This window comes from Elephantulus edwardii, unplaced genomic scaffold (assembly GCF_000299155.1).
Source record: "Elephantulus edwardii isolate Elephantulus edwardi_28Jun2011 unplaced genomic scaffold, EleEdw1.0 scaffold00019, whole genome shotgun sequence".
In the NCBI taxonomy this organism is placed as follows: Eukaryota; Metazoa; Chordata; class Mammalia; order Macroscelidea; family Macroscelididae; genus Elephantulus; species Elephantulus edwardii.
In genome coordinates, this window is record NW_006399769.1 from 27,825 (window position 1) to 40,992 (window position 13,168).

General features: G+C 40.2%; 2 gene segments (V, D, J or C); both read right to left on the minus strand.

Moving 5' to 3' along the window:
- Positions 1-6,709: 6,709 nt before the first annotated feature.
- LOC102862761 lies at positions 6,710-7,168 on the minus strand. The segment is given in 2 exon segments: positions 6,710-7,035; positions 7,126-7,168. Coding segments are annotated over 2 exon segments (369 nt in total).
- A 147-nt stretch (positions 7,169-7,315) lies between these two features.
- On the minus strand, positions 7,316-12,712 carry LOC102863173. The segment is given in 3 exon segments: positions 7,316-7,405; positions 12,239-12,573; positions 12,667-12,712. Coding segments are annotated over 3 exon segments (471 nt in total).
- Between the last annotated feature and the right edge of the window lie 456 nt (positions 12,713-13,168).

The following is a 13,168-nucleotide window of genomic DNA, read 5'->3' on the forward strand; positions in this document are numbered from 1 at the left end:
TCAACACTCTTGGTAACAGCAGCCAGGAAATCAAGAGACTAATTGGATTGGGAAAGTAAGCTGTGAGGGACCTCTCAAGAGTACTGAAGAGCAACGATGTCAGACTGGAGACTAAGGTGTGCCTTATCCGGGCTATCATCTTCACAATTACGTGCTATGCATCAGAGTGTTGAACAGTGAATAGGGTTGCTAGAAAGATAATTCATGCCTTTGAGTTGTGGTGCTGGAGACGAGTGTTGAATATATCATGGACTGCTAGGAGAACAAACAGGTTTTTCCTGGAGAGGGTGAAGCCGGAAGGCTCCTTGGAGTCAAGGATTCTGAAGCTTCATCTGACATATTCTGGGCATGTTGCAAGGAGGGACTGGTCCTTGGAGATCGACATCTTGTTTGACAGAGTGGAGGGGCGGCAAAGGAGAGGAAGACCTTTGATGAGATGGATCGATTCTGTGACTGGAGCAGTGGGAATAAGTGCATTTGAGACGGCTAGGTTGGCACAGGATAGAAGAGAGTATAGGGCTCTTGTAAATAGGGTCACAATGAGTCGCAAGCTACTCGATGGCACATAACAACAACAATAACAACATTGTCATTATATAGAATAAGAACAACAATCTAACCCCATAGCCACTAGGAGGAAGGGAATCATAATAGTAAAGGCTGAAATTAATGGACTAGGAAATATAAAAAGAATTGAGGGTATAGAACTCAATCACAAAGGACATGTCCTCTGTAAGTTTGCTAGTGTGGCAGGGGGAATGTAATTGCTGTGTGGGGTTGGGGAAAATTTAAATAGAAGAGGGAGACATAGAACAATATAATGTCAGACAAGTAGGATCAATTTGGGGAGAATAGAGACAATAAAGCCATTGTAATTAGAAAATAAGAACAAGATATGTGTGTGTGTGTGTGTGTGTGTGTGTGTGTGTGTGTGTCAAAGGGGGGGAAATTGTATGAAAGAAGGAAAAGGAAATCACTAGGACAAAACAGATTAGTGGGGTGATTAAGATGAAAAAAAGAAAGATGGAGTGGGAAACTGAGGAAATGGGGAGATAAACATAAGAAATCAATATTGTTGTTGTTGCTGTTATATGCTGTTATTCAGACTTGACTCATAGCTGACCTTCCAGTGGGTTTTCAGAGACAGTTAACCAAACATGAAGAGACTGTCCTTCTATCTCCCATGAAGCAGCTGATGAATTTAGATCCCATGCCTTTGGGATTGCACTGCAGCTTCTTATCATTAGGCCACCAGCGCTCCCTAATAGAGAACAATAGTAATTAATTATATGAAAGATAATGCACAGAAGTTATTGCAGTAAAATGGCCGTGAATGAAACAATGTGTATAAATGATTTTGTAAAATTCAAAGATGATATGAAGAAATAATTTTTAAGAAATAATATTTTTAAAAAATAATCATAAGTAAATGATAAAAAACAAAAATCAAATTGGCTAAAGATTAATCAGCTCATATGAAACTCATAAGAAACTGAAGAAGATTTTATAAAATCCACAGAAGCTAAAATACAACCTGAGTTAATCTTATGAGAATTTAGAATCCATTTCTGTAACAGATTTGTAATTCTTGTTATGTGCCATTGAGTGGAGTACAACTCATAACGACTCTATGAACAAACGATCTGAACCCAGTCCTATTCTGTGACATCCTCACATTTCCTGACACACAAGAGCCCATTGCAAAAGACATCTTGTCAGTCCACCTGGTTTAGTGTCTTCGTCTCCTCCACTGGCCCTCCACCCTTCCCCACATCATATCCCTCTCCAAGGAATAGCATCTTCTATTAATAGTTTGAAAGTATATGAGGTAAAGCCTCATCATTCTTGCCTTCAAAGAGCACTTGTTGCATCCTTGTTGCATCCAAGACATGTCTATTCATTCTCTTGGCTGTCCATGGGATATTTGGTGCTCTTCCCCAACACCACAGCTCAAAGGCATCAATTCTTTTTCTGCCATTCTTATTCATTGCCCAGGTCCTGGATGCCTAGCTAGTAACTGGAAACACTATGGCCTGAATCAAACGTACTTGAGTCCTCAAACTGATATTGCTACTGCTCAATAATTTGGAAAGTTCTGTAACTGCAGATTTTCATAGTGCAACACATCTCCTTATTTCCTGACTCCTCCTACCAAGGGTGTTAATTCTGGATCCAAGTAGGATGAAGCTTTTGACACTTTCAATCTCCTCTCCATCCATCATGACACTGTCCAGTAGTAAGAATCTTTCTTTTCTTGACAATGAGACACAATCCATACAGAAGACTACATTCCTTAATCTTCTGCAACAAGTTTTCAAAGTCCTCCTCACTTTCAGCAAGTAACGTTGTATCACCTGCATAACTCAGGTTATTGTTGAGTTTCCCTCAAATCCCAATGCTACATTCCACTACTTAGAGTCCAGCTTCTGAGATAATTTCCTCGGCATATAGATATAACAGGTATGAAGATAGAACACATCCCTGACACACTCCTTTCCCAATTCCAAATCATGCAGTGCTCCCCTGCTCCGTTCACACGACAGCATCCTGACCAAGATATAGGTTCCTCGTGAGCAAATCAAGTGCTCTGGGTTTCCATTCTGCTCAATGTCAGCCACTACTTGTCATGATCCACATAACGAAATGCCTTTACATGATCAATAAAGAACAAATAGACATTGTTCTGGTATTCCTTACTTTCAGCAGGATCTATCAAACATCAGCAATGATATCCCTGGTTCCATATCTTCTTCTAAATCCCACTTGAAATTCAGGCATATCTTTATTTATGTAAATGATATTCAGCAGTATTTTGCTTGTATGTGATATCAGTTATCTTGTTGTTGTTGTTGTTATGTGCCGCCGAGTTGCTAGTGACTCATAGTGACCCTATGTACAACAGCTCTAAACTCTGCTCTGTCCTGTGCCAATCTCACTGCCTCTGACACACTCATCCTGATTGCCCTAGTAACCGAATCAATCCATCTCCCAGAGGGCCTGCTCTCCAGCCTCCCAAGCATGATGTCCATCTCCAAGGACTGGTATCTCCTTACAACATGACCAAAGTATGTCAGACGTAGCCTCAGAATCCTTGCATCCAAGGAGCAGGCCAGTTTAACCCTCTCCAGGATGAATCTGTTTGTTCTCTTAGCAGTCCATGGCACCTTCAGTACTCTTTTCCAACACCAAAAGCATCAATTCTCCTTCTATCCTCCTTGGTCATTGTTCAGCTCTCTGATGCATGACAAGTGATTGCAAAGACCATGGCCTGTACCAGATGCACCTTTGGATCCAGAGACACACCGTTGCTCTTGAGTACTTTAGAGAGGTCTCTAACAGCAGACTTTCCCATCGCAATATGTCTTTTAATTTCCTGGTTGCTGGTGCCAAGTGTGTTGACTTTGGAGCCAAGCAAACTAAAGCTGTGAACAATCTCAATCTCTTCACCATCCATCCTGATGCTGCCAATTTGTCCAGTGGTGGCCAGGCTGGGTTTAGAAGGGGTCATGGTACTAGGGATATTGTAGCTAGTGTTAGATGGATCTTGGCAGAAAGCAGGGAGTACCAGAGGAATGTTGATCTGTGCTTCGTTGATTATGCAAAGGCGTTTGACTGTGTGGATCATAACAAACTGTGGCTGACTCTGAGAAGAATGGGAATCCCAGAACACTTGATCATGCTAATGCGAAACTTATACTTGAACCAAGAGGCAGTTTTCAGAACAGAGCAAGGAAACACTGCATGGTTCAAAATTGGGAAGGGCATACGCCAGGGATGTGTCCTGTCTCCATACCTTTTCAACCTGTATGCAGAACAGATCATCCAGGAGGCTGGACTGAATGAGGAGAAACATGGCATCAGGATTCGTGGAAGGTCCATAAATAATCTGCATTATGCAGATGACACAACCCTGCTTGCTGAAACTGAGGAGGCCTGAAGCGCTTGCTGCTGAGGGTCAGGGACTGCAGCCTTCAATATGGATATCGGTTATATTGTTAGATAATTTCCACATTCAGTCAGACCACACTTCTTGGGAATAGGAATAAATATGGACTCTTCCAATTCATTGGCCTGATGGCTGTCAGCAAAAATTTCCTAAAATAGACCGGTGCATGCATCCAAGGCTGCATCTGTTAATCAAAACAATTCAATTGGTAGCTCATCCATTCCTCTGGACTTAATTTTTGCCAATGTGTTCAATGTAGCTTCCACTTCCTCTTTTATTACCAGTGGCTCCTATTCAAATGGTAAAAATGGAAACGAATGTCAGAATCCATGAATTTCATAAAGAAAAATCTAAATGGATGTCAGAAGAGAATTTTAAAGGTTGCACTGGAATGTCAAGAGGTCAAATCTAAAGGAAAATATGTCAAAGTGAAAGATCTGAACAGACAATTTCAAAGGGTGGCTTGGGTGGACAAAGCAAAGTATTATAATGGAATGTACAGGGACCTGGAAATAGAGAATAAAAGGGGGAGAACTCACTCTTCCTTTCTTAAGCCAAAAGAAGTGGAAAAACAAATTTAAGCCTCATATCGTAATGCTGAAAGATGCTATGGCCATATATTGAATGTCTCAGAAAACATCATAACAAGATTGAGCTAATGCACAGGATCACTGTTCCTGAAAGAATTGATTGGCACTGAAAAATTTCAGGAAATACCATATGATCAGGAGATTTGAAGTATTGAACATTAATTGCCAAAGACTAGATTAGTTTTGGCATTATATCCGATAGCACCCACAAAGAAAGCCAAGTGTCATTAAGGACAAAAAAGACAAAACATCTGAAATGAAATCCAAGGGACTCTGAAACTTCCTCTTCAATGTAGAGAAGTAAAACTGAGATAAATAATGTAGTAGAAAATGTAAAAAGGAGATGTGAGGGGCAATTTGAGAAGAACAGCAAAGTATTATAATAAGCTGGGCAAGGCCTAGAGTTACAATCCCAAAGGATTCTTTGGGCAACATATTAAATGAGGTAAACAAAACAAACCCCCCCCAAAAAAATCAAAAGAAGGTGGGAAGAATGCACAAATTCCTGTATCAAATAGAACTGGCCAACACTGAACCACTTTAAGAAGTAGCATTTGATTAAGAACCAATGGTACTGAAGAAGGAAGTCCAAGTTACACTGAAGGTATTGGTGAGTAAATAATCCAACAGACAATGAACGCCAAGGTTTCTCTGAGTTCAGCAGAATTCTATGTTGTAGACCATGCAGAATTTTATTCGTTGCATATCTTGTTATTGTTATTGTTGTTGTCGTGGTCATTATGTGCTGTCGAGTGGCACCTTCGACTCATGGTGACTCTACGTACAACAGCCCTAAACCCTGGTCTATCCTTTGCCAAGATGATTGTTTCCAACATGCCTATCCTCATTACCCCAGAGACTGAATCAATCCGTCTCATCAATGATGTTCTTCTCCTCACTGCTCCTCCACCCTCCCAAGCATGATGTCCCTCTCCAAGGACAGGTCCCTCCTTACAACATGTCCAAAGTATGTTAGACGGAGCCTCAGAATCCTTGCCTCCAAGGGCTGACTGGTTTCACCCTCCCCAGGATAGACTTGTTTGTTCTCCTAATAGTCCATATGATATTGAATACTCTTCTCCAGCACCAAAGCTCAAAGGAATCAACTCTCCTTCTATCATGCCTAGTCATTGTCCAGCTCTCTGATGCAAAGCAATTATTTGCAAAGGCCATGGCCTGAATCAGGTGCACCTTAGTTTCCAAACTGACATCATTGCTCTTCAGTACTTCTGAGAGGTCTCTGACAGCAGACTTTCCCAATGCACTTAATCTTTTAATTTCCTGGCTCCTGTTACCAGGCTACTGTAGAGACAAGCAAACTGAAGCTGTCAACAATCTCATTCTCTTCATTATCCATCATGATACTGCCAATTGGCTCAGTGGTGAGAAGCTTTGTTTTCTTGATGTTGAGATTTAGTCCATATTGCAGGCTGCAGTCCTTGACCTTCTGCAGCAAAGTCTTCAGACCCTCCTCAGTTTTAGGAAGCAGGGTTGTGCTATGTGCATAACGCAGACTGAATGAGTCTACCTCCAATCTTGATGCCACATTTCTCCTCATAGAACCCAGCCTCCTGGATTATGTATTCCACATGCAGATTGAAAAGTTATGGAGATAGGGCACATACTTGACACACACCCTTCCCAATTTTGAACTGTGCAGTGTTTCCTTGCTCTGGTCTGACGACTGCCTCTTGGTCCAAGTATAGGTTTCACATAAGTAAATTCAAATATTCTGGGTCCCATTCTTCTCAGAGTCAGACACAGCTTTTTTTGTGATCCTCACACTCAAATGCCTTTTCACAGTCAGTGGAACATAGATAGACATTCCTCTTGTACTGTCTGCTTCCAGCCAAGATCCATCTGACATCAGCTGTAATATTCTAGTACCACAGAATGTTAAAAGGGAGGGTAGATGAGGGGATAAATGGAGAGAGGCGGGAGAAGAGAAAGGAGGGGAGAAGAAAGGAAGGAAAGAAAGGAAAGAAAAAGATAGGAGAGGAGGGGAGAGAGGTAGGGAGAGAAGGAGAGATGTGAATATTTCCTGGGGAAATTGTCAGATGGGAAATGCCAAGATTGCAACAGGAAACCACCTTCAACCTTCATCTATCAGCACCTTATACTAGATCTGCATTCTGTGCTCTTGGCTCTCATAGAGAGGTTTCTGTCTGAGCTCTCACGGACTTCCTCTCACTGTGTATCTTGCAGAGTAATACATGGCTATGTCCTCAGTTCTCAGATTGTTCATCTGGAGATACAGCATGTTCTTGGTATTGTCTTTGGAGATGGTGAACCAGCCCTTCACGGAGTCTGCGTAGCATGTGTTACCACCAGCAGGAATATGTGATACCCACTGCAGTCCCTTCCCTGGAGCTGGGCGAACCCAGTACATGTGATAGTTACTGAAGGAGAACCCAGAGGCTGCACAGGAGAGCTTCAGAGACCCTGCAGACTGCCTCAGGTCTCCCCCAGACTCCACCAGTTGGACCTCACACTGGACACCTGCAAAGACAATGACATTCAGATCAGGAATTACACATATGCATTATTTTAATCATCCCACTTAGATACACTCGTTCTCTACAAAATTACCTTTTATAATAGCAACAAGGAAAATCCATTTAAGAGGAGACATAATGACTTGTCTGTGTTCAGCCCTCATTCTCGACTAAGGACACCTGAGATTCTGGGGCTCCTCTCCCAGAGCTACAGGTTTGGAGCTGGGCTGGTTTTTATCAGCAGAAGAAAGGGCTCTATTTGCATATGCTCCTCCTGTATGGTATCAAGACATGGAGTAGCATGACTCTGTGCGACCATAGGCCAGAGCAGACATAAGTGTCCTAGGAGGATTGGGAAGATTAAAGATACCATTCTGGGGGGAAAAAAATTCTTATTTTAATTTTTTTTAAAAAACCAAATTATTGAAATTTACAAAGCAGATTTACTTTCCATTCAATAATTTTTCTATGTTTTGTTTTGTGACATTAATTAAAATCCCCACCTTGTAAATGCAAACTTTCAATTTTCTCCCCGGGATTCTGTTCATCTTTCTATTCTCTTTCTTCCTGTCATCTGAGTTTTATATCTCAGAAGTTCTACCATTTTGGTCTTGAATAGTGGGCTATTTTAAGAGGGAATAAATCCTTGATATTATGCTTGTTCGCCTAAAATATGAACCACTAGGATGAGTTCTAAGAATTTTTATTAGATTAATGACTCTCCATGACCCATATGTCTACCAGAAAGTAAGTCTGATCACTTTTGTGATTTTTGAGTTTTCTTTCTCATTTATCTCACAGTCTGTTCACTGTGTTCTAATGTGAACACTTTCTTAGTGGTCAGCAGTGGTAGACAGATGCCATCTATTTGTACTTCTCTTCAGCATGACAGAATTTGGGCTTAGTGGGCAGAACTACTATTTGGACTCATTGTTTCATCGCAACAACAATTTTCTTCACTGCTCTTTTTCCCATACAGGTAAAGGCCATTAGTTACATTTTAGATAATCACTAGCAAGTTTCTAAGACACCATTTATATATCTACCAATGTGATATCTAGAAAAACTCCAGAGACTATGGCCTGAGGACCTGACCAGAAACAGATTCCCTGAGGGACTCTGGTTAAGGTGAAGAAGCTTACATTATGGTGCGCCTTGTTGGCTTCACTGTTTTTATGCATATATTTTCAGTGTGTACATCGATCCTGTGGCATATTGACGTCAAATGTATGTAAGATGATGAGTGTAATCCCTTTCTCCTTTTCAAATTGATCATCTTTTCATCTCCTTACAGAGATGAAAAAAAATAATGAAAAAATAATAATGAAAAAAAAAATGTGTGTGTGTGTGTGTGTGTGTGTGTGTGTGTGTGTGTGTGTTAGGGAGATAGAAGCAGTAGCAAGGGCAATAAAAACAAGGAAAGAACTTGATGAGGGGGGACTTTTCTTCACTCCACTTTGGTTAAAAGTAACCAGGAAAGAACACATTGAGCCTGTGCTGTAATGTGGCTTATTGGTTGTTGACTCTCTGCTAACATTTTCTCAAAAGCATCACTTGTCTATCCAAAAAAATGCAAAAAAAGGCGAAACACTTAAAAAGAGAAGCACTGAGGGAATAGTTTATAGGCCCTAAATTCAACTATATATTTTGTTCTCATTAATTTGAAGAGACGTTATCATTCTGTACAGAAGAGTCTGAACCTCTTTCTATGTCACTGAAAGGTGATTGGCTTGGTATTTCTGAATCCATTTGAGCAATTTTATGCTTGTCTATTTCTTTTATCCATTTGTTTTTGAATACTTCTAATTTCTGTCAAGCACCAACTTGGTTTCAACCTCTCCAGGATAGGCCTAATACTGCAAAAAGTGAAATGTGTTGAAAAAAAAATATTTACTGCGCCACCTAAAGTGGAATCTTCAGCAGGTGTACTTCTCAGACTCCTTTTTCTTCTTGTCAAACTCGCTGGTGAGACAATGGCCAAGTTGTCTGGTTGAAAACATGCCAAGAGCCTCCCAGCTCTCAACAACATTACACCTCAATGTGGCATGTCAATAAACTACCTGAGTTTTTAAGTTATATTATTAAGAGAAGCTTACTGTGTCCAAAACTAAACTATCAACAAACTCTCCAACTTTGATTGTAAATTGAAAGTTGAAGTTCCAGAGTAGAAGTTTTCATGATAATTGAAGACTGGAAAAATTCAAATAAAGCTGAGTTGTTATAATAAAGTGTTACTTGCATTTGAGAGATATTGACTGTTTCTTGCCCTGAGGCTGTAGACTATGTGATGAAATATTAAATATTGTATCACAACTGGGCAGACTAGCATCATCATGATAGGTAGTGAAGAGATTGAGTTTGTTGATAGCTTCAGGTTGTTTGGCTCTATAATCAACACTCTTGGTACTAGCAGCAAGGAAATTAAAAGATAAATTGCATTGGGTAAATCTGTTGTCAGAGATCTCTCCAAGGTACTGAGGAGCAACAATGTCAGTCTAAAGACTAAGGTGTGCCTGATACAGGCCATGATCTTTGCCATTACTTGCTTTGTTTCAGAGAGGTGGAATATGACTAGGGATAACACAAGGAGGGCTGAGGCCTTTGAGATTTGATACTGAAGAAGAGTATTGATTAAACAATGGGCTGCTAGGAGAACAAACAAGTCCATCCTGGAAAGGGTGAAGCCAGGCTGCTCTTTGGAAGCAAGGATCCTGAAGCTTCACCTGACATACTTTGGACATGTCACAAGGAGGGACCAGTTATTGGAGAGGGATGTCATGCTTGGGAGGGAGGAGGGACAGTGCAGGAAAGGAAGATCCTCGATGAATGGATGGATTCCGTGACTGGAGTAGTGCGGATAGGCATGTTGGAGACAATGAGACTGGCAAGTGATAGAGCAGGGTTTAGGGTTGTTGTACAAAAGATCACTATAAGTCGCAAGCTACTGGGTGGCACATAACAACAACAACAACAACAACAACAACAACAACAACAACATATTACATAAAGCTTGTACATCTGCCTTCATTCAATATTCCATTGAATACACTCTAAAAGAGACGTTTACCTCAGAGTGATGTAATTTTTATTTTTTTAAATTAGATTTCATGCAGTCATTGTCATACACTTCGGGATAGTCCTGTGACGTCATGTTTTAAGCTTCATATAATCATTTACATAGGGAGCTCTGGTGGTTATATTCATTGTGTTTTATATAACTGGCTTCTACTGATCATTATCTTTTATTACTCCTACTCATTCAATCCCCGTTGCACCTCCCCTAATCTTCGCCTTGTGCCCAACACCTATCCACTAATCTCTGCTGCTGTAGTGGATTTTGGGGTTGTAGATGGAATTTTCCCCTCCCGCTTCTTCGCCCTTCTCCTCTTTCTGCTGCGTTTTTCAACAGTTACCTGGTTCCTGCTCATACTTGCTAATTGCAATAGCCATATTGTCTTTTTATCAATGATTCCCAGGATACTCCTCCTGTGTCCCAATCTTTTACAGTGTTGGTTTATTGTACATTCCATTTCTGCTCTCCTAATCTCCCCTATATCTCTTTTAAACTTCTATTTTCACAATAATGGTCATATACAATGTTTTATTTAAACAAATTTGTGTTAGGATGCAGACAGGATCCAGAGAGCAAGAAAACAAGCAAGCATAAAGAAGATTTATTAAGGGGACTCCAGGGCAGAATTCCTTGATCTAGAGAGAGAGAAACCAGGGAATTTGCACTCCAAGGTACATTGTGACAGGTTTTTATAACAGGGTCTTAGGAAAGGGGGAAGGGTAAAGGCATTTCACTGTAGTTAGTTGTTGTTCACACCAGGTGTCTGAGTCTGTTCATTCTTCTTGCTGACAGGTTACAATTCTCAGTCTTCTATGTCAATGGACCACAGCCTTCAGTTGACAGTTTACAGTTTACAGGACTGAAGAATCCAACACGTCACCACAAGGTACCAAAGGATGAGACAAGGTCATCATCCTCCCCCTGAACTCAATTTCAGTCCAACAATTTGAACATTTAGATTCAGTGGATTTATTGCTTGAAGTAACTGAACAACAACTTTCTAAAACAGAGAAGATCACAACCAAGTGATTTCATTAGTGGTGTAAAATAAACATTAAAAGAAATACTACTGATCTCTCTAAACACCTACCTCAGCAATATGAGAGGAAATATTTCATAATTCATTCTACAATGCCACAACTATGCAATTTCCAAAAGCAGAAAAATCCATTTCTAGAAAGGAAATTACAGAACAATAAGGTTCTTAATCTTCTACTGTGCAATTTAAAGCCTCTGAAAACCTGCAAGACCAGCTATGAGTTGGTGCTGACTGCACAGAAATTCCTTGAGTGAAACTGAACCCAACAATGTAGTAAAATGCTATAAAACATAAATAAGAGTCATATATCTTGGACAAAAATGTTTCAGTTTAGGCTCTTAAATCAGTTTTTCAAATCTAGTCTATAAGGAACTTGTGAAACGGAAATTTCTCCTTCTGGTTTTGCTGGATCTTCAACTTATTCTGTGTCTCTGGGCCGTATTGCTGTCTCAAAACAACTCAATAGCTTTGGCTACATATTTTCAGCTTTACTGAGCATCTCCTCAAATGTATACTTGATTTTCATTATCTGTAGCTTTTGTTGTTTTGTGTTAATGATGTGGTGTATTTTTTGGCATGGAGATTCTGTCACTTTTTACTTTTTGTTTATTTTTAATATTTTTTATTTTAATTGTAATTTTAATGAAAGTTTACAAAGAACTTGTATTTTTATTCATTCATTCACTGTTGCACATTGCATGCCTGTTCCCCCCTTGTGTTCTTAAATTTTTATAGCCAGTGTGAATGTTTGAGCCTGTGTGCACTTTCCCTATTTTCAAAATACCGAAGACATATTTTGACTATACACCATTTTCTGCCTTGAAGGAATGCAGTCAAAAGCAATGTATAAGTTCTCCAAAGATATTGACTAAGCAGATCTGAGCTATGCATCTCTCATAGTGGATCTTTCTTCTGTTCTTTGTTCAGAAGTGTTGTTTATCTTTGTCTTCAACAGCTTCAGTGTGTACTGAGACTCCTGAGTGATGAGAGGAAACCCCAGAGCCTGACAGGAAATGTACTTTTCACCACAGTCTTCCCCTCTGTAGAAGTAGGGACACATCTGAGAATCTGCCTAGGTTTTTGAACAGACGTTACCCTAGGCTGTGTCTCTGTGTATTGTACTCGTGCACAATAGTACATGGCTGTGTCTATGGGGCTCATGTTGGTCATAGTTAAGAACACTTGGCTTTTGGAGGTGTCTCTGGAAATTGTGAGCCGGTTCTTCAGAGATGGTGCATATCTTTTATCATCATCCCACCATATGTGGGAGAGCCACTCAGGTGCCTTTCCTTGAGGCTGACGGAGCCAGCCAACACCAATATCAGTAGTGCTCAGTGAGAATCCAGAGATGGTGCAGGTCAGCGATAGAACCTCATTAGGTTTCAGCAGCCCAGGACCAGATTCTTTCAGGGTGACCTGAGAAAGAACCCCTGTGGAAGAAAACACAAAAAGATATAATACTGATTCAAGAAGTTAAGAGGATTCTTTTTACTTCTGGGAAATCTCTGGACCAAAGCACTCACAGGAAGTGAGGGTCAGTAGCAGGACAATGGAATGAAGTAAGTCCATGGTGCAGCAGATTTCACAGATGGAGAGTCAGGGATCAGCTTTTAAATCTAGAAGAGGTTCACAGGGGTGGAGATTTTCATACCATTTGAATATGCTCTGAACATATTTATCCAGGTGATAAGATGCAGTAGAGCATCTGTCACTGTTAGAAAAGCAGCAAGTCTTAGGGATGGGATCCCATGAACCATAATCCCTGATGTGCAAACAGACCATTGCATGTTCAGAGTACATAGACTTGAACTTTTTGAAAATGTAAGAGTTAATGAATGCTGTGAGACTCTGAATTAAGATTAGATAGCCTCTCCTGAAATGCTTGCTCAGAGAGAGTTTTGTTTGTAATTATTGTTCCAGGGTGTGACAAATTATAAAGATAAACATTTTTTCTCTTCTACAAGAAACAGATAGCAGGACAAGAATAGATTTATAATGAAAACTGCACTAAAATATAAGAAGGGA